The sequence below is a fragment of the Psittacula echo genome, assembly GCF_963264785.1.
Source record: "Psittacula echo genome assembly, chromosome: 2".
Lineage (NCBI taxonomy): Eukaryota > Metazoa > Chordata > Aves > Psittaciformes > Psittacidae > Psittacula > Psittacula echo.
Window position 1 is genome coordinate 121,796,075 of NC_137737.1, and position 16,809 is coordinate 121,812,883.

The window sequence follows — 16,809 nt, forward strand, 5'->3', positions numbered from 1 at the left end:
CTACAATAAGCTTTTTTTTTTTTTTCCCCAGTTAGTCAGCAAGTGCCAAATCTTGATTCTTGATCCCTGTTATCTTTAACAGGGATCTAGATGTACCTCCAACATCTAGTTATTGGCAAAGTAAACATTTTTTTTTTTAAGTCCAAATGATTTTACCTACCAAAAAAATCATAACAAAATTTTTCATTGAATTCTTGTCATCATTAACTATAATTCTGTAATAATAATATGCTCAGTGTGAATGAAAGAGATGCAGTTTTGTCCCAGTACAGTTTTCCTCTCTCTGTGCTGACATCAACCCCCACCCAGGTCTCCTGCAGCCAACAGAACTCTCACTCAGCACATTCTTCCCCTCCATATCTGTTTCTTTCTTTAAATTTCCATTTCTTTATCTACCCAATCCATTCTGCTGCCAGTTAGTAAAAATGCAACCAGTAACAACAAAAAAACAATGGTATGCTACAGAGAGGATGAATGGAATTTGCCAACTGTTATCACGTGAGTTTTACGTTAGGCCAGTTTTATGTAGCATCTGACTGGCTTGGAAGGATTTCTGCAAAGGTTGAGATCCAGCTCTGCTGACCTCATTACAGAACCAAGGCCTTTCCATAAAAGATGGAAGTAACTATGGATGTGATTTCCATAGCCCACATGTATGCTGGATGATACCCCAGAACACTGTTGATTTACCAGGGTCCGCCCTAGGTCTCCTTGGGTCAACACATCTCTGATTCCTTTCATAAAAGCTACGTGGGTCAGGAGAAGATGTGAGACCAGCTCCCCTTCTGGCATTGTGGGGCAGTGAAGCATCTACAACTGGGAGCTCCCAGTTGTCAGGTCCCACTGCAGAGACACAAATTCTGGCAGCAAGGTTCTCTTATACCACACTGTCACAGACAAGGCAATACTTTCACAAAATCTTAGGCCACCAATTGTGGCATTAAACAACTCTAAATATAATCCTAAAGCTTGTGTTACACCCCGAAACTAAAAGAAACCCAAACAACCCTGAAACCCTCTTTAGTGATTTCATACAGAAAAAATGGAATTATACTCTCCTTATCTCAGGCTCTCTAAATCATTTTCCTGCAAGGGCACATATTCAAGTCTGATCCTGGCAAACAAAAGAAGCTACCTACAGTGCTTAGATGACCCTGATAACACTTTCTTGAAACAAAGCCTCTGAGCTACAGCACATTTTGTACCTGTTTTTGTTCTTCTCCTAAGCCGTCCCACATTGAAGCTACAATTTTAGAGACTTCACCAAAAGTAGCATTGGGATTTTGGCCCTTGATGGCTGCTTGAGTGTCTCGAAAGAATAATGCATAGGCAGACACAGGCTTCTGTGGCTCATTTGGGTCCTTCTTCTTCTTCTTTTTGGGAGTTTTGGGTTTCTTTCCCATATCTGAAGCAGGTCTTTTCTCTCCACCATTGACCTGGAACAAAAAATTAGAAAAGTACTATTTAAAAAGCCGATTTAATTCAGCCCATCTATCAATCTATCGTTAGATCTTCTATGATAAAAAGATTTTCCATTTTGCATGCAAAAATGGAATTTTAGTTGCCATCTTTGACAAGCCAATTGTTGACTCAGTCTACTTTCGTCACATGCATAAAATGCCTTTTAAGTATTTCAGATTATGTATTTTTTTTCCCCTCAAAGTGCTTTATATTTAGCTTTCATATAATTGCTATAATTCTATTTATGGTTCATCTGGTCATCTTTTCACCTTTTCTAAGTTTTATTGCTAATGGCTATAACATGCATCTAATGAGTGAAATTAAATTAGTTTCATTATAGCCTGACCACCAGTTCAATCACATGAACCACCTACATACAGGAAGAACACTGTCATTTCTACCTTTTTTTTTTTATCCTTACCATTTCCCGGAACTATCCCAGGCTACTATTCAAATTAATTTCAATTGTAACTAGTGGTACAACTTCCAGGGAATTTGAAGAGAATCTTGATTTGAATAAAACATTTGAAGCTATTGACATCCCCCTACATGCCTTCTAATTAAAATCTGAAGAAACAAAGATTTACCAGTACAGACAGTTTAGACCCCTTTGGAGGACCAGTTCTGATCCAACTAGATTTAGCTGCATAGTTTTTTCCTCTGCTCATGTGAAAACAAAAGAGTGAAAGAGGAATGGTATATGAAGAATGAAATATATGTGCATTATTTGTGTACCATCTGAAAAAAACCCTGCACATGAGCATTTTTGCAACTATTAAACACAACTACACATTGCCATTGAATAGCTTAGAGACCCTAATCACCAAAGCACCTACATGACTTAGAAGCATATAAAGGGACACAGTTCTGATTCTTCAACAGATTGGTACTCCATGGTGAAGCACCTTCTCTTGGTATGATCACTTAATTCATTATACCTGTAGCAACAATGTGTGATCGTACCGGAGGGTTCAAAGATTTTTTTCCCTCGTTGGCATGGCCAGAGTCCTGCCCATCATAAGCATTTTGAAGTATGAGAAGATTAAGAGCATAAAAGTTTAGACACTAGGCTGAGGCACAGCTTTTATCACATCCTTCTACTATTATTTTTTAATAATGCATATCAAGTGACACAGGAGAACACAGGTGTTCAAATCACTGCAACTGCATGAGGAAAATGGCTAGAAATTCTCATTTTGAGAAAAAAACTTCTTTATTTTTCTATGTACATTCCTGTGTGGTATCCAACAGGGCCAGGTGATGACAGTGAACAGCCTGGATCTCTGTGGCTTACTAAGCACAGCAACAAAGTGATGACCATGATTTGAAAATGAAGTTGCTTGTTTCCTGAGCATTATGTTACAATAGATGCATATTTAATACAAGGTTAATGGACAGGGAGCTTATTGGCAGCATTTGGAAAATGTGGAAAAATAAAAGCAGTGTGCTAGCCATTACTAAGCTATCTAACTTTAAGTCTCTTGCTATTATTTCATTCTACGGGGTACACAAAACTACCATAGAAATGGTAATTAACTAAGGCTCCCTAATTAATTAATTAATTAGCTAATTTGGCTATATCAGTCCAAAGTCTTCATACAATTGTATGCAAATTCCATGAGCAAGGAGGCTTGACAATAATTTGGGCTAGAGTTAAAATTTTACCTCCATTATTTGCTAAAGTTCTCCTCTTTTCAGAGTATTTTTGGATTAATGAGATTTAAAAGTTTCCTGTGTATTAAAATATTACATTACTTAAACTACCCTTAAGCTAGGTGATATGCTGCAGAAACTTGTGTAAGACATCTTCTGGTAAACTGTTCTGAAAACAGCTCTAAAATCTTATTCTCCAACCTGAATGATCAAGAGACTTCAAAACCCCACTGTTAAAAGAGAGTACTCACAAGGGAAATTCTGTTTGTCTTATATGAAAATAACAAAATAAAAAGAATACCAGAATTCCAGTACTAATAACCTTACAAATGGCTGAGATGATGGCCTACCTTATGCTCCCATCAGTCTAGTAGCTTCGTAGACTCCACTTCTAACCACCAAAGCAGAGACAGATGGGAAGTAAAATAAAAAACATATATATTCTGCTAGGCATAGACTTGTGCCTCAAAATCCCTGGAGGTGTAGTTAGCTCATGGTAATCCACCTACTGTCATGGCTTATTGCTTAATTATGGTGATGTATTTAACTTATTTATCACAAGAAAGCAATAATCTTTCACTTTAAAAAAGTGTGTATTAACCATGTTGCACACATAATAGATCACAAAAATATCTAGTGTAGGATTTAAAACTATCAAGTAAGGCACATCGTTGATATCTAAATGTCCCTTGAGAAGCTGGAAAATGTCTATAAGCATATTTAAAATAAACTGCAATAGTACCAAAGCCTTTAATGGAGCTAGGAGAGCTGTTTTATGCACACTATCTTGCAGTAATCGCTGTAGTTTAAAATAGATTTTAATCAAGCACCATCTGCATAATAGGCTGAACAGACGACATAGAATTCTACTTATAACTGTTATCATATAAAGTAAATATTGTAAAACCTGTACCACACAAAAAGAATATGCTGCAGCAGTTCTTCACTAATCGTGTTTCTTTAGTTAATTTTTGCTGCATGCAGTCCTTTCACTATCTTCCCTCTAAAATGCATTATTTGAAATTCTCTCATAAGTGATATTCAAATGAGCATGGAAGAAAACCCTGTTCTCCATCTATGAAGAAATACACATTTGCAAACCAGTAATGCTTTCAGCAGCTCACAATTATGCCTGGCAATAACTGAAAGCATGTTTAATGATCCAACAGTATGAATTATGGCCAGAATTGCATAAATGTAATATTCCAATATTGAGGTGGTCAGAATAAAGCAAGTAGTAAGTGGCCACTTGGTTTAGAATGTTTTTATACTTACTTAGAACTATTGATTTTTTTTAAGTTCTCGTTTTTCTTCTTCTTCTAACCGTAGTCCCACATATTAGATTTAGGAGAATTAAGGAGACCTAGAGATGTACACTTGCAGACACAATATCCTTGGTCTGAGACTACATTTTATATTTAATCATAGAATCACAGAATCATAGAATCGTTAGGATTGGAAAGGACCTTAAGATCATCTAGTTCCAACCCCCCTGCCATGGGCAGGGACACCTCACGCTAGACGCTATAGCCTAAGGCTCTGTCCAACCTGGTCTTGAACACTGCCAGGGATGGAGCATTCACAACTTCTCTGGGCAACCTGTTCCAGTGCTTCACCACCCTCACAATAAAGAACTTCTTCTTATATCTAACCTGAATTTCCCTTGTTTAAAGCCATTCTCCCTTGTCCCATCTTTATAGTCCTTGGCAAAGAGTCCCTCTAAGCATTCTTGTAGGCCCCCTTCAGATACTGGAAGGCTGCTATGAGGTCTCCACGCAGCCATCTCTCATCCATCTTCTCCAGGATGAACAGGTCAAATTTTCACAGCCAGAGGTGCTCCAGCCCCCTTATCAACCTTGTGACCCTCTTCAGGAGTTGCTCCAACAGCTCCATGGCCTTTTTATGTTGAGGACACCAGAACTGCATACAGTGCTCCAAGTGAGGTCACATGAGAGCAGAGTAAAAAGGCAGGATCATCTCCTTCGACCTGCTGGTCACGCTCCTTTTGATGCAGCCCAGGATACGGTTGGCTTTCTGGGCTGCGAGTACACACTGCCGGCTCATGTTCATTTTCTCATCGACCAACATCGACCCCCAAGTCCTTCTCTGCAGGGCTGCTCTGAATCTCTTCTCTGCCCAACCTGTAGCTGTGCCTGGGATTGCTCCGACCCAGGTGTAGGACCTTGCACTTGGCATGGTTAAACTTCATAAGGTTGGCATCAGCCCACCTCACAAGTGTGTCGAGGTCCCTCTGGATGGCATCCCTTCCCTCCGGCGTATCAACCGAACCACACAGCTTGGTGTCATCGGCAAACTTGCTGAGGGCGCACTCAATCCCACTGTCCATGTCGCCAACAAAGATGCTGAACAGGATCAGCCTCAATATCGACCCCTCAGGGGCAACACTCGTTATTGGTTTCCATCTGGGCATTGAGCTGTTGACCACAACTCTCTGTCCAAAACTCTCTGCATGCAGCCATCCAGCCAGTTCTTTATCCACCAAGTGGTCCATCTATCAAATTTATGTCTTTCCAATTTAGAGACAAGGATGTCATGTGAGACAGTGTCAAATGCTTTGCAACAAGTGCAGGTAGATGACATCAACTGCTTTGCCCCTGTCCATCAGTTCTGTAGCCCCATCACAGAAGGCCACCAAATTGGTCAGACGTGGTTTGCCCTTACTGAAGCCATGCTGGCTGTCACCAACCACCTTGTTGTTTTTCATGTGCTTTAGCATGCTTTCCAGGAGAATCTGCTCCAAGATTTTGCTAGGCACAGGGGTGAGACTGACTGGCACAGAGGTGAGACTGACTGGTCTGTAGTTCCCTGGGTCTTCCATTTTCCCCTTCTTGAAAATGGGGGTTATATTTCCCTTTTTCCTGTCGTAGGAACTTCACCTGACTATCGTGAATTTTCAGATATCTATGATTTCCATGGATCTAGTAGCTTTCTGACTCTACATACATAGTCTTATAATTATGCTACTGTTGCCACTGATCTTATGGTCAAGCATCGTCAGCTGTCTTGCCTTAAAGCAACAGTGTGTAGGGCAACTGCGCCCTCTATAATGCAGCTCCTTTCCTGTTTTTGTTCAAGGGAGTATATGATGATTAAAGTCAAAAAGGCCTATAAGAAAGAGCTTTTATGAGAATGAGTATTGCCAAAAAATATTCAGCAGTTGCTTCTATTAGTTCTGTGTATGTTGGATAAGGCTTACAACAATTTGAATATTTACCACAGAATGATCATCCAAGAAACGCAGTACGTGAACAATTACATCAGTTTGTAAAGTTTCCTTATTACTGGAATTTGGAATATGTATGTTAAACTGAAACGGTCATTCCTTCCATGCGTGGAAATCAGTGATTCACTAGGGATACAATTATATTTCTAGTCCAAATGTATATAACATATATATTTTCATACTTTCTGCCATTCTCTTTCTATAAATTCTGGTAAACATGACCAGAACACTGAGATTTCTGTATTCTTTTCTCTCGATAGAAATAGGTATAGTTGTTAGGGATGTCTCTATCAAATCGAAGGACCATTGTCTTCTTTTTCACGTGTAAGGCTGGGCATTCGGCTGGTATAAACTAAGGGAGGTTATATGACACTGAGGTGATTTTCCATTTGAAAATGTACTTTGTCTTTTTGATCAATGTTGGTACATAGGCAAACATCTGCTGATTAAATAGGGAGAATGTCACTGTTGCTATTAACAATATGGTGAATTCAGAGGGAGCTGTTTTTTGCACAGTCCTCATGGCAGGAACATAGAATCATTTGGTTGGAAAAGACCTTTAAGATCAGTAAATCCAACTATAAACCTAATGTGCCAAGTCCACCACTAAACCATGTCCCTAACTGACATATCTAAGCATTTTTTAAATACCTCCAGGAATCAGGACTACAACACTTTGCTGGGCAGCCTGGCATCTGGCATCTTAAAACACCAGTCCCACATTTCCTTTTACTGGTTTCATGAAGCCGCTCAAATGCGCCAAGATCCAGCAGCTATGACATGACTACAACATCTCCTAAAGGAGATTCTCACAAAAGACAGAACAGACACTCTCTCTTTCCTGTCCCCATCCAGTGCCTTCTTTCAACTGATATGATTTCTAGAGTGAGAACCCTCACAGGCCCCTCCAAAGCAGCTATGAGAAAATGTAATACTGCTGTGGCTGGGGAGATAGTTTCTCCACAGAAAGCTGGTTTATTCTAAGTATCCATATCCATTCATATTCATTGTCAACTTCCAGAAAGAACAACATTGACAGAAAGATATGCAGCAGAGGGGCTTAATTCGTAAACTGCAACAATACACTAACTTCTTATGCTGATTATTCAAACCCTCTTGTCTTTTATAGAGGGAACTTTTATATATGGAACACCAGAACCATTGCATTGGATCAGCCATGACAGCCCACTGCCCATCTCCAGCAGTGGACAACTTCAGATGTTTTCACAAAGACCTGAAAATCCCACAGAAGACAAGTATGGCAAAATCTGGTTCCAATCAAGCTTGTAGTTTAACCCTTACTAGTTGGAGACAAATTTAAGCCCTCTGTCATCATTAACTAATTTTAACATACTTTAAAACTTTTCTGTTCACAGAGAAATTATAATTATTGAATTTATCAACTTCAGTATACTGAATTTAATTTTGTGTTGTGCATTGTGCCTTCTCTTATCCTTTTTCTGCTTAAACTGGGCATGAGAGAATTTTAAGGACTTTTTCAAAATGGCTTGTTAAAAAGTTGAATACTACATAAACTGGCTTTCACATAAAAAAGGACCAAGTTTTACTTGGTCTGCACTGCTTCGTATTTCTTTACTGAAAACATTAGCCTCCAATGAGTACTGTCTACATGAAACCACAACCCTACGCTTTTGCTAGCATAAAGTTTTGCAGAGAAAAAGTACAAGTGAATTATGGGTTAAGTAACTGAAATATTTGATAGAAGCAGAAAGGACATATTAATTACTTGAATGGATGTTTTCTCCAGAAGTTTAGAACAACTTGCACATTCCCACCAACATATGTAAAAATACTAGCAAAGCAGCAGGAGTAGAAAACGAATTATTCTGAAAAAGTAAAGGCTGCCTGGAATTATTTTTACATAGCTGTATTCAAAGTCTCCCTCAGTAAGGAACTTCTCATTTAAAATGTATGAATTATTCAGTAATTTTTAAAACCTAAAGTTTCTGAAATCAGGCGAAAGACCTAAAATAAACTTTTTGAATCAGAATTTATTCAAAGTGTGGTAGAACATATGTCTCCAATTACATGATTATTTTATAGCTTGAGGCATGAAAAACAATATAATTTGAAAACAAATCAGACTTACATTTCTTTACTGCATTATACCTCCTCAGTGACTCACAATGAGTTTTCTTCACATTCCTCAGAAGTCTGCAGCTTTTCCCCACAAGGCATGGCCATATACAAACCATGATACATGCTACGCTACAGGACTGCTCTAACAGGACTCCTATTTTGTAGTGACCATGAAATAGAACTGAAGAGGTTCTCAGTTTTGACATGCTCTATTCCTGGTTTATGGAATGACTTTGTGCTAAGTCCCAGTCTTTTTGTGTCTCAGCTTTTGTGTCTGCATAATTAAAATAATATACTTGTGTATTTTTTGAAAGTTTTCATGATTTGGGGAGGTTTGGGAAGATTTTGCATGCAAAATCTGCTATATAAATTTACATTTATCTTTTAAAGAAATTTATTATTTAAATTACTATTATCACTTCATGCCTGTACTGCCACTAAAATGAAGCTCAAATATGTCATGAAGGAGTGCTGGCACCTCCCAAAGTATAACTGCACAATGGGTCTTCAAGATTTCAAAGGTAAGATTTTTGAAGTTTGTAGAGGATCTCTCTTTCTGTTTGCTATGATGTTCTGTTTACTCATGCTGTGATCAAGTAGCAAAGACTAGCATATTGTACAGACTGTTCATACTTTTCATAGCAGTAACTTGATCTTTAGCTGGGAACAAACATCCCCTCTATGCAAGTGAGAAAACTCAACCTTTATATTTAAGTACTAAAGGAATGGCTATCCTTTAGGTGTTTTGTAGGATTCCAATTTGCTTTCAAGAAGAGGAATGATGTCATTTAATTAAGCTACCTGAAGAATTGACTGGAAATTATAAGTTCTGTATTAATAACCCGTTATTCACTTCAGTCAACCACCAACAATGTATAAAGTATCACCTCGATAACTGTGGCCATATGATTAACTTAGCAGGTCCTAAAAATATCCATAATTTACATAGTATTCCTAGCATCTAAGCCTACCTTAGAGCTATCTTCTCCTTCATCTTCATGGACTGAACTGGATGGTGAAGGAGTTGCAGATTTGCTTCCAGGTGGAGAGGGCGAGTTGTGAGGAACATTGTTTCCACCCATATTCAAACCAAGCTGTGCACTGAGCTGGGACTGGTTAATAGTAGTCAGCTGCCCATGCTGCATCATTCCTGGCTGCCTAATATCTGCAGGTTGAACCCTTGGCCTCATGGTTGCCATCTGAGGATGAGAACTATACTGGGCTCCTTCTGTATTCCGTAAATCTTGCATCTACAAGAGGAAAAAAACTGTATTAAGCATATCACTAATAAAGTGTTCTGTTCCTTTAGACCTCAGTTGGCCTGATTGGCTATATAAGGCTTAAAAGAAATGGCAAGTACTTAAATAAACATGTAAATACTGAAAATAAACAGAGTAAGGATATGATTGACATTTCCATAACAGTGATCATTATAAACTACTCAGGCTCTAGTCTCAGACCATGGGAATAGCAAAAAGAAAAAAAAAAACCTTGTTTCTTTATAGGGGAACAAAAGGGCACTGCTTCCTGTAACTGCGTGTATAGCATTTCAGAAATGCTAACAAACAGGGACAGGTTTGTACTCTCAAGTTCAGAACCAGATCAGAACATGCATATCCTCAAAACTAAAGATAATTGCCAGGTCTTACTTTTCTTCTTACGATTTCTGTGTGTGTCGTGGTTTAAGCCAATCAGCAAGTCAGCCACACAGTTTCTACTCCCCCCGCCCCCCTCCAGGAAGGACGGGGAGGAGAATCGAAAGAATGCAACTCCCACGGGTTGAGATAACAGTCCAGTAACTAAGGTATAACACAAATCACTACTGGTACCACCAATAATAATAATGATAAAGGAAATGACAAGGGAAGAGAATACAACACCTTACCACCCACCAACTGATACCGATACCTCGCCCCCCACCTAGCAGTGTGCTAGCCCTTCCGAGTAACTCCCAGTTACATCCCCCGGGCATGACGTGCTGTGGTATGGAATATCTCTTTGGCTAGTTTGGGTCAGGTGTCCTGTCTCTGCTTCCTCCCGGCTTCCCCTCCTCCCTGCCAGAGCATGAGACTCACAAAGTCCTTGGTCAGGGTAAACATTCTGACCAGCAACTGAAAACATCAGCTTTATCAGTACTGTTCCCAGGCCGAAAGTCAAAAGCACAGCGCTGCACCAGCTACTAAGAAGGAGAAAAACTGACTGCTACTGCTGAACCCAGGACAGTATCCACCCCTTATTCCATACCATTCACATCATGCTCAGATCCCACATTTTCAATATGCCATCACTCTCATCTCAGTGCACTCTTATCTTAGTGCATGGACCAATCCCTATAAAGCTGCTGAGTCCATTCGGTCCATGATGTTGGGCTCCATCTCTTGTAACAGTCTTTCAGGGCAGGAGAGGCTGTGTGCAGTGTTCACACTCGTGAACAACCTGGGCAATAGTGTCTATTGCTAAGTCCACCCCTTGATCATGAGTCCATCTCTGTGTTGCATCTCCTCCTGATTGCCTGAAGTGTCATGGGCCCACCAGGCTCAAAATAATTCACACTCCCCTTCAGCAGCTTCCGCAACTTGTTATTGGGGACTCCATAGAGCTGCCTTCTACCTCTGACGCTTCCAAAGCACTGGAGGGGCCCAGTGGACTAGATACTTGCCCATACTGTCCCACAGACCCTGCCACTCGTGACTGTCCAGCCTTGGGGAAAACCTCTTGGTCCTCCTATATCGTCATCTAATCCTAGACAAGGCCCAAACTCGACTCTGCTTAACTCTTGGGATAAGACAAAATGGTCGTGGGTAGAACACACTGTGTGTGTGTGCCAACATGGTGATCCCCATCACAATCAGCAGGCAGGTCCCAAGGGTACCCAAAGGCCATTCAAAACCTTCAGAACTCTCAAATGCTGCTGCTGTGCTTGTCACTGGGGCTGGTGTAGCTGCTGTGCTTGCCAGCTCTGTCATCACCAGCTTCTCCTTTTCTGAGTCCAGATCTTCCTCCTCTGCCTTGCTGGGAAATGCTGCGGGGTCTCCTGCATCCTCCTGGGGATCAGGCTCTCGGGGCTCGGGAGGAGGCTGCTGGGGGATGCTCTCGGCTGCCGCGGGGCTGGGCTTGGCCACGGTGCTCGGCTCCTCCGCCGCCTCCTCCCGCTGCTTGGCACCTGCCTCCTTCCCGCCCTCCGGCCCCGCTACCACCGGCACCTGGTCCCCGGGGCCCCTCTCCCGGGCCGCTTCGGCCGCCACCGGCTCCCGGGGCCGCTCCCCCTCAGCTCCCCTCAGCCTCACGAAGACGGAGGCGAGGACGAAGGCCAGGACAGTGAAGAGCAGCGGGACGGCCAGGTACAAGTCCACGGCCACGTCCATCCCGCCCTGCTGCCGGAGCCCGCCTGTATTATAAGCCATTACCATAAAGTACAGTGAAACAAGAACCTTAGCCCAAGGCCCACACTTGATAAACACTAACACAGCAAATACTGGCTCTAAGTAAGCTATGGCATACTGAAACTATGAGATAAAGAGAAACAACTTTGACAGCCAATAAATCAGCATTGTGCCTCGGTCAGATCTGTCATTGTCTCAACCCTTCATGCCCCACGTTGGGTGCCAAAAAGAACTGTCGTGGTTTAAGCCAGTCAGCAAGTCAGCCATGAAGTTTCTACTTCCCCCCCGCTTCCAGAGGGACGGGGAGGAGAATCGAAAGAATGCAACTCCCACGGGTTGAGATAAGAACAGTTTAATAACTAAGGTATAACACAAATCACTACTGCTACCACCAATAATAATAATGATAAAGGAAATGACAAGGGAAGAGAATAAAACACCTTCCCACCCACCAACTGATACCGATACCTCGCCCCCCACCTAGCAGTGATCCAGCTCTTCCAGGTAACTCCCAGTTACATCCTGGGCATGACGTGCTGTGGTATGGAATACCTCTTTGGCTAGTTTAGGTCAGGTGTCCTGTCTCTGCTTCCTCCCGGCTTCCCTTCCTCCCTGGCAGAGCATGAGACTCACAAAGTCCTTGGTCAGAGTAAACATTCTGACCAGCAACTGAAAACATCGGCTTTATCAGTACTGTTCCCAGGCCGAAAGTCAAAACCACAGCGCTGCACCAGCTACTAAGAAGTAGAAAAACTGACTGCTACTGCTGAACCCAGGACAGTGTGTGTGAGCTATGAATCTGGGAGCTGCAGTTTTGAGTCTGAGTATGTAGTATGAGGTCCAAATCCATTTTGCCTGGTGCTGCCCAATGAGGTACTGGAATTTTCAGGATTCAGATGACTGACAAGAAGGATGCATTGATAGACTGCTTAAATGATTTTTAAGTTGATTTGCTGCTAAGACATATATGAACAGAAAGCTCAGAAATCGTGGGATTGACGAATCCATTGCGCTATGTGGGTCACTGCTTCTTAGCATTAATGAGACATACTATTTTAATGTAAACAACAAATTCAGTCTTTGCAAGGATAAGAATTAAAAGCACTGGAGGATGAAACTCCTTTCTTGTCCAGAGGTCAAATGCACCATACTTACACTACAGCAGATTGCCTGTAACATCTTTTCAATATATTCATATGGAAACATGACGAACAGCAAATAGCATGAGGGAGAAGCCCAGATTTAAGCTGAAGGTGTTTGGTGGGTGATTTAAAATTGAAGTGTTGTTATGGTTTAAGCCTAGCTGGTAACTCAGAACCATGCAGTTGCTTGCTCACTCCCCCCCAACTTCTTCCTCCCTCTGCTCCTGGGGAGGAGAATCAAAAGAATGTAACTCCCACAGGCTGAGACAAGAACAGTCCAGGAACTGTGGTATGGAATACCTCTTTGGCTAGTTTAGGTCAGGTGTCCTGTCTCTGCTTCCTCCCAGCTTCCCCTCCTCCCTGGCAGAGCATGAGACTCACAAAGTCCTTGGTCAGGGTAAACATTACTGAGCAACAACTAAAAACATCAGTGTTATCAGCGTTGTTCCCAGGTTGAAAGTCAAAACCACAGCACTGCACCAGCTACTGAGAAGGATAAAAATGACTGCTACTGCTGAACCCAGGACAAGTGTCAATTCAGAGCTGAAATGAAATAAATATAATTGTCTTTCTGTGCATCAGACAAACATGCCGTATGCATCGAGTGGAACCTGACAGAAACCACCATTGTGTAAGTTCCATTATGATAAGGACATGTTTTAATCGTTCAATGTATTAACATAACAACATTTATTCTAGTGACAGTCTATGTTAGACATGTCATCTGAATCGCCTAAAGATCATTCAGATTTTTTTTTTAAAACGTTTTATAGCTTGTGACTTCTATAACCTATCTCGCTGTCATACACACACTTCTATATATCACAGCCACCTCTGTAAGATACCTTTCAGCCAGTAACACACAGAAAAAATAAACTTGTAACTTCACCTTTTCTGTTATTAATGATAGTGTAGAAATTTATCAATTTTAGGGAGATACTCTAAGAGCCTGGGAATTGATTTTTGTACAGCTTACTTGTTGGCAGTAAATCAAACTAATAATACCATTAGTTATGGCATAGTTACCACTTTACATGTACATGTGTCTCTGAAAAGTATTTCAAATGGCTTCTGACAACGTGACAACACACTTATACCTGTATTTATATTGCTTTAGAAATTAATAGCTTTTGGTAAAAACGGGTTATTGATACAAACATGCTCAAGTTCACTTACTGACTACCAAAGCACTGGAGGAGAGGAGCAGAGACAGTGCAGTGTATGAAATCAATTGAAGGCTGAAATTTGAATCGTGGCAAACATTTATATTTTTAAAGATTGTTGCTGACTTTGTTCCCTTCCCTCCAGTATCAGCTCCCCTCCTTGCAAACATATTAGCCTTGAAAGCTATCATTATCTCTGCCTCAAGCAGACAACCTGTATCAAGACAGTTGTGCCCATGAAGCTGTAACTGCTGTTCAGCCATTTTGCTCTAGATCCAGCTGTTCGGGCTGAGCAGCAGTTGGGGAGACCAGGAGTGCCCAGGCTATCCTGGAAACCCACCCAGCCCTTGCATGCTAGGGTCAGTGAGGCAAAACCCTTCAAAAGCCCTCCCTCCACCCTGTCTGCAGCGCTCCAGCCTCAGGGGGTATGTGTGCCCTCCCCGGGGTGCGACCGCCCTGCAGGAGATGAGCCCATGCAGCTCCACTGGCAAACACCCCGGGTTTTCATGGGGCAGCACCTTGTGGTGTCAGAGCAGGGCTGTGAATATACCCCCTCACAAAAGACATTATAAGGATTTGATGAACCTTATAAAGGAAACAAGCACTATCTGAAACTCCTAACAACTCTTATTTTGAGTGAAGTTGATAAGTATCTATCTCTGAAAGCAGGGCAAAGGTTATTATTTTAATTATATTTATTTTTCCCCAAGTAAAATATAATACAAAACAAAATACAATTATTCAAATGTTCTCTCCTTTATTAAAAAAATCTTCATATGAGATTCAAATATTATCAGATAGATACTGCAGGAAATTCTGCGTTGTCATCTTGAAACAGCATATATTTTTAAACAGTCTCTGTTTTACTTTTATCTCCAGTGCTGAACATACACTGTGTTTTCAGATGAACAACTGGATGGTACTGGATGTATACCCATACAAAAAATGTGTGTATGTGTGCATATATATTTGTAAGAGAACCCTTCACTACTGAAATTCTGAGGACTGCAAATGAGCTGGTGCAGTACAGAAAACCCCCAGTATTTTTCTTTTCACATGAACTCAGCTTGTCTTCTAAATTTTTAAATCACAAAAATACCAGGCTACCTTTACGAAAGTGGGTGTAAACAGCAAGTTTGTTTAACAGTACATGTTCCCTTTTAGTTGCTAAGCCTTAAACCCTCACCTACCATACCTGCTTGCAGAGAACCTGCCAGGATAAGCCCATTGTATAGAGCTGTGGCCCTCAGTAAGGAGGATCCACATCTGCAGATGAGGATTTATTCTCACCTCTCTGCCATGCACCGCAGAGCCTGCCTTCCCTCATGCTTCCCTTTCCTAATGAAAAAGTAGGATTGTCTAAGAAAATGGAAACTGCTCATTCCTTGAGTAAGAATGGGCAGCTAACTGCAGAACTGTGAAGAGCTGTGAGACACCACCATGAAAAGCATGTGAAGATGAACCTTCAGGGTTCCTAAAGGATCAATAAACCAAAAACTGTTCCATCTTCCCTGTTGGGTTCAGGAACAGTCCTACCCATAACTGGGTCTTGAGTCACTGCTGTGGCGTTGACAGTACGTCCCTGTTTCAAACACCATGACGACCTCCTGTCTGCAGGAACAGTGTCGCTATTCAGATATACCCTCTGTCAACATCATATGCAGAGTATGACCAATTTATTTTAAATTCCTTCAAAATCAGAAGCTTCTTATTCCTCGTTCCTCCAGATGGGAGCTATACAAAACCCACCAATGTGTAGATGTGCTGGAGCCATATTCTGTATGCAGAAGCAATATTGCGAACATTCTCCTGCTGAATGCAAAGCTGAATACAAATCCTTCCGGGTGGCAGAATGCCAAATGGAAGAACAAAGTTAAAAGAGTTTGAGTGATACAGAGGATAAAGACAGTCTTAAAGTGATGCTTTCAATGGTCTTTCTGATGAGGTAATAATGATAATATCTTGCACTTTAATACCATTCTCCATCTGTCAGTTTCAGGATGTTTCACAACTTGTGTTATATTCAGCTTTAGAACATGCCTGTTTTATTTTGGTTTTACTAATGGGGAAGCTATGATACATTCCTTTTCACTGCTATTTTTTTTTTTCCTGTTTGCATTTCGCTTATAAGCAGAAACTGAGCATCTACCCATGTAAGTGTTTGCAAGTTAAAAGACATAGTAAAAGCCACTCATTCTGTGGTGTGTATCGATAACCCTTACTGGCACATGTTTAGTCCAAAACCAGAACAGGGTTGTCTGACTGAAAACAAGCTCCTAGTGCCTACTGCTCGAAGCTCCTAAGTTACTAAGAATAAAGCTAAAATGCTTAAAAAATAAGACCAACATTCTCCTCATCAGCTTAAAGCAAAACTGAAGAAAAGTATGCAATGCAAAATACAGTGATATCATCCCTGCACAGAAATATCTTACTGCAGGACAATGTGAGTACAGTATCCTACTCACAGAACCACAGAAAATAGTGCTAGAAGGGACCTCAAAAAGTTATTTAGTCCAACACTTTATCTCACAGCAGGATTACCTATACCTAAATAATTTCTGACAGATGTTTGTCTAACCTCTTTATAACCTCCCTAGGCAATTCTTGTGCTTAACTATCCTTACAGTGGAAAGCGCTTTTTTTCCGTAATGTCTCACCTAAAT

General features: G+C 41.1%; 1 protein-coding gene across 1 annotated transcript in view; it reads right to left on the bottom strand.

Annotated features, from left to right (window-relative positions):
- Positions 1-16,809, bottom strand: part of TOX (thymocyte selection associated high mobility group box) — a gene marked incomplete at its 3' end in the record, with an annotated part of 227,982 nt that overhangs the window by 34,596 nt on the left and 176,577 nt on the right. Inside the window, exons 4-5 of the mRNA XM_080639674.1 lie at positions 9,430-9,708; positions 1,206-1,436 (exon numbers count right to left, since the gene is read on the bottom strand). Of these exons, the coding sequence (XP_080495800.1) occupies positions 1,206-1,436; positions 9,430-9,708 (510 nt within the window). The remainder of the gene's footprint in view (positions 1-1,205; positions 1,437-9,429; positions 9,709-16,809) is intronic.